The following is a 14,772-nucleotide window of genomic DNA, read 5'->3' on the forward strand; positions in this document are numbered from 1 at the left end:
CCAGTCCCTAACTTCCTCAGTTTAACAACATTTGATACTAAATTTAACACTTTCGCTACGTAAGACAATCTGTAAAGTTTATTTATTAGTCACTGCAGTGAAGTTACTGTTACTGTGAATATCCTGTTCGGGTACACGGAGGGAGAATTTAGCATGGCCAATAAACCTAACCACCGTGTCTTTCGGACTGTGGGAGGAAACCGGAGCACCCGGAGGAAACCCACACAGACATGGGGGGACAAAGAACAAAGAACAAAAAACAGTACAGCACAGGAAACAGGCCCTTCGGCCCTCCAAGCCTGTGCCGCTCCTTGGTCCAACTAGACCAATCGTTTGTATCCCTCCATTCCCAGGCTGCTCATGTGACTATCCAGGTAAGTCTTAAACGATGTCAGCGTGCCTGCCTCCACCACCCTACTTGGCAGCGCATTCCAGGCCCCCACCACCCTCTGTGTAAAAAACATCCCTCTAATATCTGAGTTATACTTCGCCCCTCTCACCTTGAGCCCGTGACCCCTCGTGAACGTCACTTCTGATCTGGGAAAAAGCTTCCCACCGTTCACCTTATCTATCCCCTTCATAATTTTGTGCACCTCTATTAGATCTCCCCTCATTCTCTGTCTTTCCAGGGAGAACAACCCCAGTTTACCCAATCTCTCCTTATAGCTAAGACCCTCCATACCAGGCAACACCCTGGTTAACATTCTCTGCACTCTCTCTAACGCCTCCACGTCCTTCTGGTAGTGCGGCAACCAGAACTGGACGCAGTACTCCAAATGTGGCCTAACCAGCGTTCTATATAGCTGCATCATCAGACTCCAGCTTTTATACTCTATACCCCGTCCTATAAAGGCAAGCATACCATATGCCTTCTTCACCACCTTCTCCACCTGTGTTGCCACCTTCAAGGATTTGTGGACTTGCACACCTAGGTCCCTCTGTGTTTCTATACTCCTGATGACTCTGCCATTTATTGTATAACTCCTCCCTACATTATTTCTTCCAAAATGCATCACTTCGCATTTATCCGGATTAAACTCCATCTGCCACCTCTCCGCCCAATTTTCCAGCCTATCTATATCCTGCTGTATTGCCCGACAATGTGCAGACTCTGCACAGACATTGACCCAAGCTGGGAATCAAACCCAGGTCCCTGGTGCTGTGAGGCAGCAGTGCTAACCGCGCCTGGACAAGAATATGTTCCTTGGTGCATTCTGCATGGCATATTCTCAACCAATCAGATACAACTTGCCAATCAATCAGCACCCTTTTCTCATGCCGTGTAAATTGTTGCTCACTTTGAAATTTGGAATTCTTTGATCTGTCCTAATGAGTGCAAGACAAAAAGCTTCAACAATTTTATTTTCCTTCAGCAGTTGTAGAAAGATTATAGATGAGGGAAAAAGAATTTTGACCAACTGGGCAGTGCTGTTTGAGGTGAGAGATCGTGCCATGAAACCCCCAGGAGCTGCTCGAGACAATGGAGGCGACCCTACCTTTTCCCCAGTAGCACATCTAATTATTTTTAACATTAATTGCTTCAATGCAATAGCTTTTCTATAATATACACTGGCTTCATACGATATGTTTTACATTTCTGTTCTGAAGGGAAAGTGCTTAGGAATGTTATATTGGGTGGAATTTTATTGGCTCGCCCCACCCATCAATGGGCGGAGCCAGTAAAATCGCGCGAGCGCCAAGAAATCAGGATCACGCCCGATTTCTCAGCTCTCAAAATTTTATGAGAGCCGGATCATTTATTTAAATATATTTAAATTTGAATTTCCATCTGTTTAGTGAGTCCGGGCTCACTTGCCTTTATGGCCTTGCCGGGAGAGGTTCTCTCCGACGTGGAAACCACCTGCTCCCCACGAACGGGGAATAGTCCTGCTGGCCTCGTCAATGTAACCAGAGACCATTGAAACCCCCTGGGAGGCTGAGGGCAAGGGCGGGTTCCTCTGGCAGGACCAGCCTGGTAGTGCCAGCCTGGCACCTTGGCACTGCCAGCCTGGCAACTGGAGGCAGTGCCAGGGGGCAGGGCTTGAGGGGGACTATATGGGTGAGGCCTATATGGTGGCTATGATGGGTTGTGGGGGCAGGGCCTCTGGAGGCAGGGCATGAAGGAGGGGGAGGAAGAGAGAGGGCCGCTGCCTACTCTGCAGTGGGTTTGGATGGGGGGGGGGAAAGAGGGGAGCCCGCTGCCGCTCTGCAGTTGCCATCGGATCGGAGAGGGGGGGGGGCAATCAGTCTGGGTGGTGGATGCTAGATGCCCATGTGTTATGTGGCTTGAGATTGGCCATGGGCCCCCACAATTGCAGGGGGTGATGGTTGAGGCTGCCTGCCGTAGCAGGGGCCTGACAACTCTCTCTCTCCGTTTGTCAGACCCTGCAGTTGCTATTGAGCATGTGCAGAATCAGAGGTCTGCACATGCGCAGTAGCTTCCTCTGCATGTTGGCTGGCGAATTAAACCCAGCCTACTACCTGCAGCAGCTAGAAACAGTCTAGACCATTTTTTCAGTGACTAAGTGCATAAGGTTGGACGTGAAAACTCGCCCAAAAAACAGATCAGGAGTTCTCCCATTTTCATGCTAGCTGGACACTCAGAATCAATCTCTCAAAATTCCACCCATCGTTTCCCACGAAGATGCAGCCAATGAGTCCACGCGACTGACTGAACACGACTTGCCGGGGCTGCCGGCGGTCTTGCATCAGGCTCATCTATTGACAACAGCCTATTGAAGTGGAATTGATAGAACAGCTTGAAAATTTCAGATTGAAAACACTTGCATGACCTCTGTTTTCATTTAGAGTAGAACTCAACTGTATAGAATAGGGGAGCCCCAGGCTCGAGCCTCCTGTGGTGTGTTGGGTCAGCTGAACTTAGCCAGCCCCGCAGTGCGAGTGCTACAATTTTTGGCCACTGACTAGGAAGGGGAAACATCCAAATCTGTCCAGACTCTCACTCTGGCTTACATTGCAGTGACTTCCTGTACAACAGCTGTAGAACCGGATGAAGGTTGGTTTATGTTCGATGGTGCTTCCATCTGAGGTCAACAGATATTTCCATTGTCCGCCCCTTGCACTAGAGACTAGCATAACATTTGTGTTCATATGTGCGGTGCAGTGGTAATGGTTAGCACTGCTGTCTCACAGCGCCAGGGACTCGGGTTTGATTCTTGGCTTGGGTCACTGTCTGTGTGGAGTCTGCACATTCTCCCCATGTCTGCGTGGGTTTCCTCTGGGTTCTCCAGTTTCCTCCCACAATCCAAAGATGTGCGTGTTAGGTTGATTAGCCATGCTAAATTGCCCCTTAGTATCAGGGGATTTAGCAGGGTAAATATGTGAGGTTATGGGGATAGGGCCTGGGTGGGATTGTTGTCGTTGCAGGCTCAATGGGCCAAATGGCCCCTTTCTGCACTGTAGGGATTCTATGATTCTCATTGCCACATATTAAAATCCTGTAATCCGCCTGACTTCCACCCTCATCCTCCACAGATGGGGTTTGCAAATAGTGGTGTACGGGGCACCTCTTCCAGTTTTTGCCATAGGATTCCCTCAGCCAGCCTAAAACCCTGCAGCTTAGAAACCAACAACAGCCCCAGCATCCACAGTCCACTAGTCCAAACAGCAAGAATAGCCAGGCACCTATAATCAGGCAGTTTGTCCCAACAAGGCAGACCCTAGGAAACAACACGGAGGCTGGTACACAGAAGATCATGTCCGCCATGTCAACCGTGGCTCAACTGGTAGCACTCCCACCTGAGTCAGAAGGTGGTGAGTTCAAATCCTACTCCATGGGTTGAGCATTAAAGTCTTGGCTGATACTCCAACTGCAGCACAGAGGGAGTTCTGCACCTTTCGAGGTGCTGTCTTTGGATGTTAAATGGAGGTCCTGTGTGCTCTCTCAGCTGGGCATAAGACATTTAAAAATAGGGAAGTTCTCATTGGTGCCCTTACCAATGTTTATCCCTCATTCAACACCACAAGGTTATCTGATCATTATCACATTGCTGTTTGTGGGACCTTGCTATGTTTAAATTGATTGTTGCTTTCCTCCTGCATTACAACATGGCCTAGACGTTCAAAGTATGTCATTGGCTGCAAAGCAAATGGCCGGAGATGGAGAAAGGCGCCATATAAATTCACGTCTTTCTTTAAATTTTTCTTTTTCCCCCATCTCCCACACCACCACTTTCCGGAACGCTCAAGGAGGGGTGGGTGGGGGGATAAGGAAGGTGGTGTGGAATGGGGTGTTGGGTGAAACCCAAGGCAAAGTTATGAAGATCCTTTCTCCAGTATCACCGCACGAAAAAAACTCAGTAGCTGTGATGACAATAACTTGCAAATTCCCCCCCAAGCTTCTTTTAAAGGAAAAATGCAGGCTTTCCCATTCTGAGGGATTTCATTTTCCAGGAAGCATTAATATCTTAACATCTTTGCTCTTTCAAAGGCGCTTTCCTGTTAAGAGAAATCTGTTGTTTGTGTTTCTGTAGGGTTTATTATCGCGATTGTTGATTGGTTCACAATGCATTATTGCCGCTTCACCAATGAGACGGGAGATGCCACAAAGGAATAGGCCGGGGGTAGGGGGGGGGGGGGGGGGGGGGGGGGGAGGCGGGGGGGGGGGGGGGGCTGCTGCCAAGAAACCATTTTCAGCAACCATTTTATAGCCCTGCCTCCACTGCAACAATCTACAGCTCTGGCGACTAATAGATTTCAGCCGGGAGATTAAACTTGAAGGATTTATAGACTCAAAGAACTCTTACTGAAGTCAGCAGGATCTTAAATTACTGCTAGAAGTGTAGTTAGCATTGTTTTCCGACATTAAAGGTGCTATATAAATGCAAATTGTTGGTGTAGTTTGAGAGCCTAGTCTTAAAGAATTCTGGGATTGGATATATAATCGACCCCATGAAGTATTGTGATGTAGTCAGTTTTAGGGATTGTGTGTGCGTGCGCGTGTGGGGTGCATGTGCATTTGCGTGTTCAGGGGCATGTGTGTGCGGGGGCGCGTGCATGTGTGTTTGCATGTGTGCAGGGGTGCGTGTGTGCGGGGGTGGGAATCTTGAGGTGCTATTGGGATCACTGTAAGAGGCTTGCATCCCAAAACCACTTTATTTAACATGTCACCCACCTCCCCACAGCAGGGTTTTTAACACAAGAACTTTTAACGGAGGAAAGCCATCCAAAAAGAATCTAAAGATTGATGTTGCAAAGCAGGAGCTAGTCGCTGAAGTAAGAAATATCTGCAACAACGCACAAGGCCCCTGGGTCAGCAGAGCAGCAAAGGAATTGGAGGCTTGTGAGATTCAAGTTGGCCTGGTTGCTTCGGTGTCCCTCGCCTCAGAGAAGTAAAGCAATCCAATACAGGTCAGCTGGCTTCTGGAAATTTCCAGCCATGAAGGTACAAATACAAACTAACAGAACTTTGACTTTATTATCTTATCAGACAGCAATATTACTGTACATTATCGATTCCGGGAGGGGGGTGTGTGTAATTTACAGTAAACCTTCCACATGTCGATTGAGGTAATGCAAAACCTGCCCGAGTCACCGGCTGAACTAGGAACTCTACATGACGGGATGTGCCTACTGGAGCCTGATGAAGTATTAAATCCACCATGCGGTAAAGGTTCGCATTTGTCTCGCCAACACAAACCATCTGAGAGCCTGTGACCTTTTGGTTTCTGTGGTAGTTCAGTCCTCGACAGTATATCTTGAAGCAACTTGCTGCGTTTGGAGGGTAGGTCCACTGCAGTGTAGCACTCAGGTACAGCTGGTCTGTAGCTTCGGGGACCTTTCTCCATGAAATATCGCAGACTGTAAGTTTTTCAACTGGTTTCTGTTCCACACCCAGTTTCTCTATATCCAGAACCTTAAACAAAGCACGTCATTCATTTGCCCATTCATCAATTACTGAATATTTCTTACAACTACAAAATAGGCTTTTTTATTATTATAAACAACCACAAGCGGAGTGGGAATCACTCTTAACGTATTGTTTACCCCATCTCGTTCGGGTTCATGGATGAGAGTGGTGTGGAGGGATATGGTCCAAGTGCAGGTCAGTGGGACTAGGTAAAAAATGGTTCGACACAGACAAGAAGGGCCAAAAGGCCTATTTCTGAGCTGTAATTTTCTATGGTTTCTATCTCCATTTACAATTGGAACTTAGATAAATCACTGGTCAGGTCCCCCTGCTGGAGTGGTGTGCACAATTCCGGGCATCACAATTCCGGGCATCACAAGGCCTTGAAAATGTTACAGGGGAATGAGAGACTTCAGTTACATGGAGAGATTGCCAAAGTTGGGATTGTTCTCCTTAGGGTGGGTAGGGCAAGACCTAACAGAAATACTCTAAATTACGAGAGGTGTCAACAGAGCAGGGTGGGAGAAGCAACTTCCTCTGGAAGTTGACCAGTAACCAAAGGTCACAGGTTTCAAATACTTGGTAAAGAACTAGAGTGAAAATGAGGGAAGGATGGGCCGACTGTATCTTTCTAGCTCTTATTTTTTAAGTTCAACCTGATGAACGGGCAACACGATGGCACAGTGGTTACCACTGCTGCCTCACAGCGCCAGGGTCCCGGTTTCGATTCCCAACTTTGGTCGCCGTCTGTGTGAAGCTTGCACATTCTCCCCGTGTCTGCGTGGGTTTCCTCCGGGTGCTCCGGTTTCCTCCCATAGTCCAAAGATGTGCGGGTTAGGTGGATTGGCCATACTAAATTGCCCCTTTGTGTCAGAGAGATTAGCTCGAGTAAATGCATGGAGTTATGGGGATAGGGCCTGGGTGGGATTGTGGTCGGTGCAGACTCAATGGGCCAAATGGCCTCCTTCTGCACCATGGGGATTCTATGAGATTGAACGAGTTGGTGCAGGCGATAGTTCTCTGAGCTGATGAATCGATACATGTGAAATGGACTCAGCCTGCCTGTACCTACAGCAAATCATCTTTCAACCCTATTTTTGCTAAGGTGCAAAAGGGCTTTTTACATGTACCTATGATCAAGCCCTGAGCATTGGAGTCGTGGTTTGCATTTTATCACAGCCCTCTTCAAGTAGCAGTTTTGCTTTGAGGGCACAGTAATTTGCACAATTCTAAAACTTTAGCGCACATTTGGAGCTGGTGCACTGATTTTTGCAAACTGTACTGGAGTCGTGCAGGCAGAGCAGAACAAGTTGGAAATAAATGATTTGCTGGGAGCTGATTCCCACAGAAACCTGTTTAAATGGAGTTAAATTGCCTGGTTGTCATATGATGATGTAATCAAATGATCCACTCCATATACCTTCCCAAAAGTGTCACATTTGATCAATAGAATGTTTAACATTTTCAATCTTCCTCAGTGTTTGCAAACTACCTTCCTTCCCTCAAGCACTACAGGAGTCAGACAGTATGAAATTACACTCTGACGCATATGCCTAGTTGTACTGCGTGGATGAAAACAAATGAGGACTTAAATCAGACCATTGACATGACCATAATTTGAAATCTTTTGATTTTGTAGATGGTCTATATAAACAGTCATGAGGAAATGGAACTGTTATTCTATCATATTGATGCGGTGCACTTTAATTGACAATCGCCGCAAAGATCAAGTAATCATAGCTGCTGTGTAAACAGGATCTGCAAAGTCAAATGATTCTCCTGTACAAGTATCCTTGTGGCCAACAGAACACCGTTCAATGTTCAAAAACATAATCACTGAAATTTGATTGTGATTTTCCAGAATTTCTTTTAACTCCCAAAGCAGCCTCCCATCCACTGACTCTGTCTACACTTCCCACTGCCTTGGAAAAGCAGCCAGCATAATCAAGGATCCCACACACCCTGGACATACTCTCTTCCACCTTCATCTGTCGGGAAAAAGATACAAAAGTCTGAGTCAAGAGCTTCAAGTTTCTAAGTGACAGTGTACCAACAACCTATCCTGATCCCTCCACGATGACACTATAGTTAAGAAAGCCCACAATGCCTCTAATTTCTCAGGAGGCTAAGGAAATTCAGCATGTCCGCTATGACTCTCACCAATTTTTACAGATGCACCATAGAAAGCATTCTTTCTGGTTGTATCATAGCTTGCAATGGCTCCAGCTCTGACCAAGACTGCAAGAAACTACAAAGGGTTGTGAACGTAGCCCAGTCCATCACTCAAACCAGCCTCCCATCCACTGACTCCATCTACATTTCCCGCTGCCTCGGAAAGCAGCCAGCACAACCAAGGACCCCACGTATCCCAGATATACAATCTTCCTTCGGGAGAAAGATAAAAAAGTCTGAGAACACCAACTGCTGCCTTCAGACTTTTGAATGGACCTACCATATATTAAGTTCATCTTTCTTTATCTGTAACTGTAACATTACAGTCTGCACTCTCTCCTTTCCTTCTCCCCTATGTACGCTATGGTTTGTCTGTATACTGCACAAGAAACAATACTTTTCACTGTATACTAATACATGTGACAATAATAAATCAAATGTCCTGAACTTACCTTGATTTCTCCAATTCTGCATTGGAATGGTACATCTTGCTCATCCTTTGGGAGGCGAGTAATATTGACAGAGATATCCTGAAGAATGCAATCTGTCAGCTCCAAGAGATAGAAGCTGAAAAATACCAAGAATTGTTACTAACCGCAGCCGGGAATGGTTTCTGCTGGTTAGCAGAGTTATAGGGCAGCAAAGTGATCGAATTATAATGAAGGCAGCTAACCAGTCTCAGCAGAAACAAGGTTGGTTGTGGGGAGGGACTATTTTGAAGAGGAGCAAGGGAGTTATTTCAGTGTCAGGGACAATATTTGTTCTCAACCCACATCATTAAAAACAGTTTAGTCCTTTATTTATCTTATTGTCATTTGTGGAATCTTGTGCACAAATGACCGCCTCAAAAATCGACGTTAGGGCATCTGGAGCTTTCAAAATTGCTAAAAATGCAAGTCCTTTTTATTAAGGCTTATCAACAAGTAGTCATCTTTGGTGAATGTTATTTTTGGATTATAATAGTCTGCAGAAATGATGGTTGAATAGTTACTTGTGCTGTACAGTGTGGTTCTATAGTATCCTTTAAGTACTTAAAGTGGGAATTAACGTTCAGTTGACTTAAATTGTAATTATGTTGACATAGTTCAAGTGAAGAACAATATGCATTAAGGCCTCATATTCTCAGCCATTATGATGGTGCAAAGCATAACCGATAATCACTGTAGCATTTTGATGTGTAGCACCAATAGAAGCTCATCCAAAGTCTACAGAAACAATGCTGCCACCTATGTTTAATCTTCAGTGACTGACTGTGTTCTGTATTTCTGTAACTTTTAGGATCTTATTACCCTTCTGGATGGCCCTGCACACACAGGTGAAGTTGAGAAAATGTGCAAAGGGACAATTTCTCTTTGACAAAGTCTGTGAGCAGCTCAAACCTTCTGGAAAAAGATTTCTTTGGTTTGGCATTTCGGGACTCTGAAAATCGAAAGCATGGATTGGACTCAGCGAAGGAAATTAAAAAGCAAATCCAAACTGGTTTGTGCCAGTTTGCATTCAATGTAAAGTTCTACCCTCTGGATCCTGCCCAGCTCTCCGAGGACATTACCAGAACTAATTTACAATCATGACAACGCAAGCGGGCTCGGACTTGGAATCAATACAGGACCAAGAATAGGAGGAGGCCTCTGAAAAGAAAGAGGAAGCAGATGAACAACAGCAACGTGTTGAGGAAAGCAGGAAGAGATAATGTGACTGCAGATGCTTTACCATGACTTTGATGTGAAAGTAGGAGGGAGCATTCAATGTTGGAAATGAAAGACTGAACTGGACTATATTACTGTTAAATTTGCATGCTTATTAGATGCAATAAGATATATATCTTATAGAGTACTAATTGTCTGAAAAACTAGAGGCTTCAGGAAAATGAAGCCATCTTTTCATCTCGTTAGTTCATTTTTTAAGGGGCAGGTGTGATGATATGTGCTATTAATATATTTTATGTTTAAGGGGGACTCATAAAATCATAGAATCCCTACAGTGCAGAAGGAGGTCATTCAGCCCATTAAGTCTGCACCAACCACAATCCCATCCAGGCCCTATTCCCACAACCCCACATATTTATCCTGCTATACCCTGACATTACGGTCAATTTGGCCAATCAACCTAACCCGCACATCTTTGGACTGTGGGAGGAAACCAGAGCACCCAGAGGAAACCCACGCAGACATGGGGAGAACGTGCAAACTCGACACAGACAGTGACCGAGACCGAAATTGAACCCGGGTTCCTGGCGCTGTGAGGCAGCAGTGCTAACCACTGTGCCGCCATTTAAGATTCCTTTATGATTCAGTGTTTTGTTAGAAGGTGGTGGTTTATCAGGAAGGAATGCAATAGATATGGAAAGCAGGATAATTACTCATTTTCGTCATGTATGTGTTTATTCAGCAGAAGGCTATTGTTTGCAAATAAAAAAAGGACCCAAGGATGTTTTTTTTAAAGTAATGGAAGGTGAGTTAGGTATGCAGGGTCTTATAGTCATGTGATACTGGAAATGGGAGGTGCTAGGTTTGTAAGAGAGAAAAAACAGCTTTCTGTGTTCAGTTGCTGGAGGGGGCTGTTAAAAGATAGAAGCCTACAGGCTGCTCTTGATTGCTTTGAAAAGTCTCTCTGCAAAGACTCTCTGGAACCTTCATGGCTATTACCCAAGTTAGAGCAAGTATATCTGGGATTGCTAACTATATTTAAAGTGTTTTAAGTCTATAAGAGAAATATTGCTTAATTAGAACTGAAATTATAATAAGTTAGAAATTAGAATTGTTTCTTTTCATGTTTAAAGATTGTTCAGCGGTTAAGAGTTAAACTGCTTCATTTTTTTTGAGTTATACTTAAACTCTGCTATGAAGATAGCTTGCTTTGATTTTTTTAAAATCCTAATTTGTCAGTGGAATTGCTCCTGAGGCAAAGCATCCTCTCCCCCCATTTATGCCAAAATAAAACAATTGTTGGGGTATAGTCTGGCTTCATCATATATCTTGGGGTTCTGGTCTGGCATCCTAACAATATGCCCTCTCAAGCCACAAATACATTGCTGCCACTTAGACTCACCAAGCTGTCCATCCCTCAAGGCTCCATGGGGCACAGTTCTGAATAAACTTTTGAACAAGGGCATTATCCTCTGGAAGTGGTAATGGTTTCAGTACTGTAAGAGTATAGAACAGGAGAATAATAATTAATGAAGCATCTATTAGACAAACCTCTGACTGATGAGTTTGTTTGAAGAATAACTTGAAGTCAACTGACTACCATGGAGCAATCATCCAATGTCATAATATAGGGGGGCATTAGAACAATGACAGGATATGCCACCATGCCTAGGCCCAGGCTCCCATCCATTGACTCTGTCTACATTTCCCGCTGCCTCGGCAAAGCAGCAAGCATTATTAAGGACCCAACGCACACTGAACATTCTCTCTTCCAACTTCTTCCGTTGGGAAAAAGATACAAAAGTCTGAGGTCACGTACCAACCGACTCAAGAACAAGCTCTTCCCTGCTGCTGTCAGAATTTTGAATGGACTTACCTTGCATTAAGTTGATCTTTCTCTACACCCTAGCTATGACTGTAACACTACATTCTGCACTCTCTCGTTTCCTTCTCTATGAACGGCATGTTTTGTCTGTATAGTGCGCAAGAAACAATACTTTTCACTGTATGCTAATATACGTGACAATAATAAATCAAATCAAAAAACTGTTGTTGGATGGCAGAAGATGCAGGAATATTCAAACATATTTATGAAAGACAAGCAATCTGACATTTTAACTACACAGCATCATAGAATTGTTAAAGACTGCCATTCGGTCCATCATGTTCCTGTCGTCTCTCTGACAGAACTTTAGACTGGCACAAACCTGCTCTACAGCAATATCAAACATGCACGATAGCTGTAGTGTCTAACCTTATCACTGTAACAAGATCCATTTTACCCCCAAAATCTGGTATCCATGTGGACAAGAAATGCCCTGGACCTTTTTGTTCGGAATCAGCACTGACTTAACAAAGTCCAATGCTCAGCAGATTTCAGTATCTTCAATTTCAATAACCTTCTGGACACCTTCCCAGCATAAATTAGCTGTGATAAGCCTTAATTACTGGCACACAATTTCTCTGGTACTGAAAAATACTTTTACAAATGTAGAGTCTCATTCTTCCAAATTTCAATTGTTGTTGGATATGCGAAAAAAAGTTTTTTTTCTAACCCAAATCCCCTGTAGAGAATTCCATGACGCCTTGGCTTTCTACCAGAAACGATAGTAAAAAGGCCCACAAAAGGTCTGTGGGTAAGTGGACATGTAGTGTGTGGCACGTGGTGTTCATTCACTGTTGACTCCAAAATCTGGGCCAATATCTTTCTTCTTGGATATCCAATACCTTGTGTGAATCAACATCCACCAGAATTCTTTTTTAAATAAGAAGTCTTTAGTAGTCGATCAAATGACCTGCCATGTGAGAATTGGAGCATGTCAGGCTCCTGAAGCTAATGGGGAAAAAGACAAATTGGAGTCACCAGAGCCAGGAAACTCTGTGCTGGATCAGGCCTCACGCACAAGGAATGAATAGAATCACTAAGTAGGATCTCTCAGCTTGGATCAAATGTGTGTTTATCCAGACTGCTGCACACTTAAATCATGAAACATTAGAACTGCCAATTGCGTGGCGACAAAAGAACTGGCCAACTAGTTTGTGTGTTTTGGAGCTATCTCTGTGGAGTAAACAGAGCAACTCACAATGCTGCTTATTATACCACAATTACATCTATGGTCTCCACAATATACTGCACTTGAAGATCAGGCTGATATGTCAAATAGAGCAGATGTTAAAATGGCGATGAATTAAGAAATCATATGGAGGTGAAAAAGTAAAAAACAAATGTTATTGAATTCTGGTTTATTTCTTCAGATGAAGGATAAATTAATCAATTTAGATGTTGAAGCAAAAAGCCAAAAGGAGCAGCACTAGCAATATTATCTGCAGAACATTCGGTGCTCAATGGATGGGGGGCTCAGGGGAAAAATACACACACACACACACACGCAACCCTGTGCTGAATTTCCATGCAATGAACTCTGCAAGTCGTTTCAATTATGTACATATCAAAGCTTTGGATTTCATGAGCTGAATCCATTGCTAGTTTTAGTACATTTGTTGTAGTTTCAGTATAGCAGGCTGGTACTTTACACTGACAGAAACTCTCAGACCCATTCCCATTTGACTCACCATCAACTGCAGCAGCCTTCTCTGGATTGCACGGTGGGAGGGGACGGGTTGTCAGCTCCGGACTCACAACAACTTTGGCGCCATCTTCTAACTTATAAACAAAGGCAACAAAAACTTTGGGAGGACTCTGAATCTGCAAACTAAATAACCTGTGGAGATCAAGTGTAGAGCGTGGTAATTAGAAAGGATATTCATGCAAAAGTGGCAATGATGATGGGTAGCAGTGTTGCAAAGACAATTCCTCAAAATATGAAATTTTAGCCTTGAGAATTACTCTATTAATTGATCTCTCAGTCTCTTAATTCAGAGAATGCATTAATCAAACAATGGAACTGTATAAAACTCTCATTAGGCCACAGCTAGAGTACTGTGTGCAATTCTGGTCGCCATACTATAGGAAGGGTGTGATTGCAATAAAGAGGGTGCTGAGGAGATTCACCAGGATGTTTCCTGGGCTGGAACATGGTAGCTTAGTGGTTAGCACTGCTGCCTCACAGCTCCAGGGACCTGGGTGACTGTGTGGAGTCTGCACGTTAAAGAGCAAAGAGAACAAAGAACAATACAGCACAGGAACAGGCCCTTCAGCTCACCAAGTATGTGCCGACACAGATGCCTCTCTAATCTAATATTTTTTTGCCTCTATGTGGCCCATATCCCTCTATTCCCTGCCTATTCATGTATCTATCCAGATGCCTCTTGAACGTTGTTACAGAATCTGCTTCCACCACCACTTCTGACAGCGCGTTCCAGGCATTCACCACCCTCTGTATGAAAAACTTGCCCCTGACATCTCTTTTAAACTTTTCCTCCTCTCACCTCCAGCCTATGCCCCCTGAGTAATTGACCCTTCGACCCTGGGCAAAAGACTGATTATCCACTCTATCCAACCTGTCATAATCTTATAAACCTCGATCAGGTCCCCCCTCATCCTCCGATGTTCGAATGAAAACAATCCAAGTTTGTTCAACCTTTCTTCATAGTCCATATCCTCCAAGCCAGGCAACATCCTGGTAAGTCTCTTCTGCACCCTTTCCAATGCATCAACATCCTTCCGGTAGTGTGGCAACCAGAATTGTACACAATACTCCAAATGCAGCCTAATCAAAGTCTTTTACAGCTGCAACATGATTTTCCAATTCCTATACTCAACTTACCGACCGATGAAGGCCAGCATGCCATATGCCTTCTTGGCCACCTTGTCCATCTGAGTTGCCACCTTCAAGGAACTGTGGATCTGCACGCCTCAATGCCTCTGTATGCTAATATTTCTAAGGGTTCTACCATTTACTGTATACTTTCCTTCTGCAGTAGACCTTCCAAATCGCATCACTTCACATTTATCCGGGATAAATTCCATTTGCTATCTTTCAGCCTAGGTCTCCAGCCGATTTATATCCTGCTGTATCCTCTGAAAAACCTCCTCATTATCCGCTACTCCCCCAATTTTTGTATCATCTGCAAATTTACTAATCAGACAACCTGCATTTTCCTCCAAATCATTTATATATAGTA

At 44.3% G+C, this 14,772-nt stretch overlaps 1 protein-coding gene across 3 annotated transcripts in view; it reads right to left on the reverse strand.

Moving 5' to 3' along the window:
- Window positions 1–4,797: 4,797 nt before the first annotated feature.
- The window catches only part of engase (endo-beta-N-acetylglucosaminidase), a 62,824-nt gene continuing 52,849 nt past the window's right edge, over window positions 4,798–14,772 (reverse strand). For all 3 annotated transcript variants that reach the window (XM_078225531.1, XM_078225530.1, XM_078225532.1), the window contains 4 exons: window positions 13,261–13,409; window positions 11,090–11,183; window positions 8,494–8,608; window positions 4,798–5,875 (listed from right to left, as the gene is read on the reverse strand). In XM_078225531.1, coding sequence (XP_078081657.1) covers window positions 5,459–5,875; window positions 8,494–8,608; window positions 11,090–11,183; window positions 13,261–13,409 — 775 coding nt within the window. In that variant the 3' untranslated portion in view covers window positions 4,798–5,458. The remainder of the gene's footprint in view (window positions 5,876–8,493; window positions 8,609–11,089; window positions 11,184–13,260; window positions 13,410–14,772) is intronic.

This window comes from Mustelus asterias, chromosome 12 (assembly GCF_964213995.1).
Source record: "Mustelus asterias chromosome 12, sMusAst1.hap1.1, whole genome shotgun sequence".
NCBI classification, from domain to species: Eukaryota; Metazoa; Chordata; class Chondrichthyes; order Carcharhiniformes; family Triakidae; genus Mustelus; species Mustelus asterias.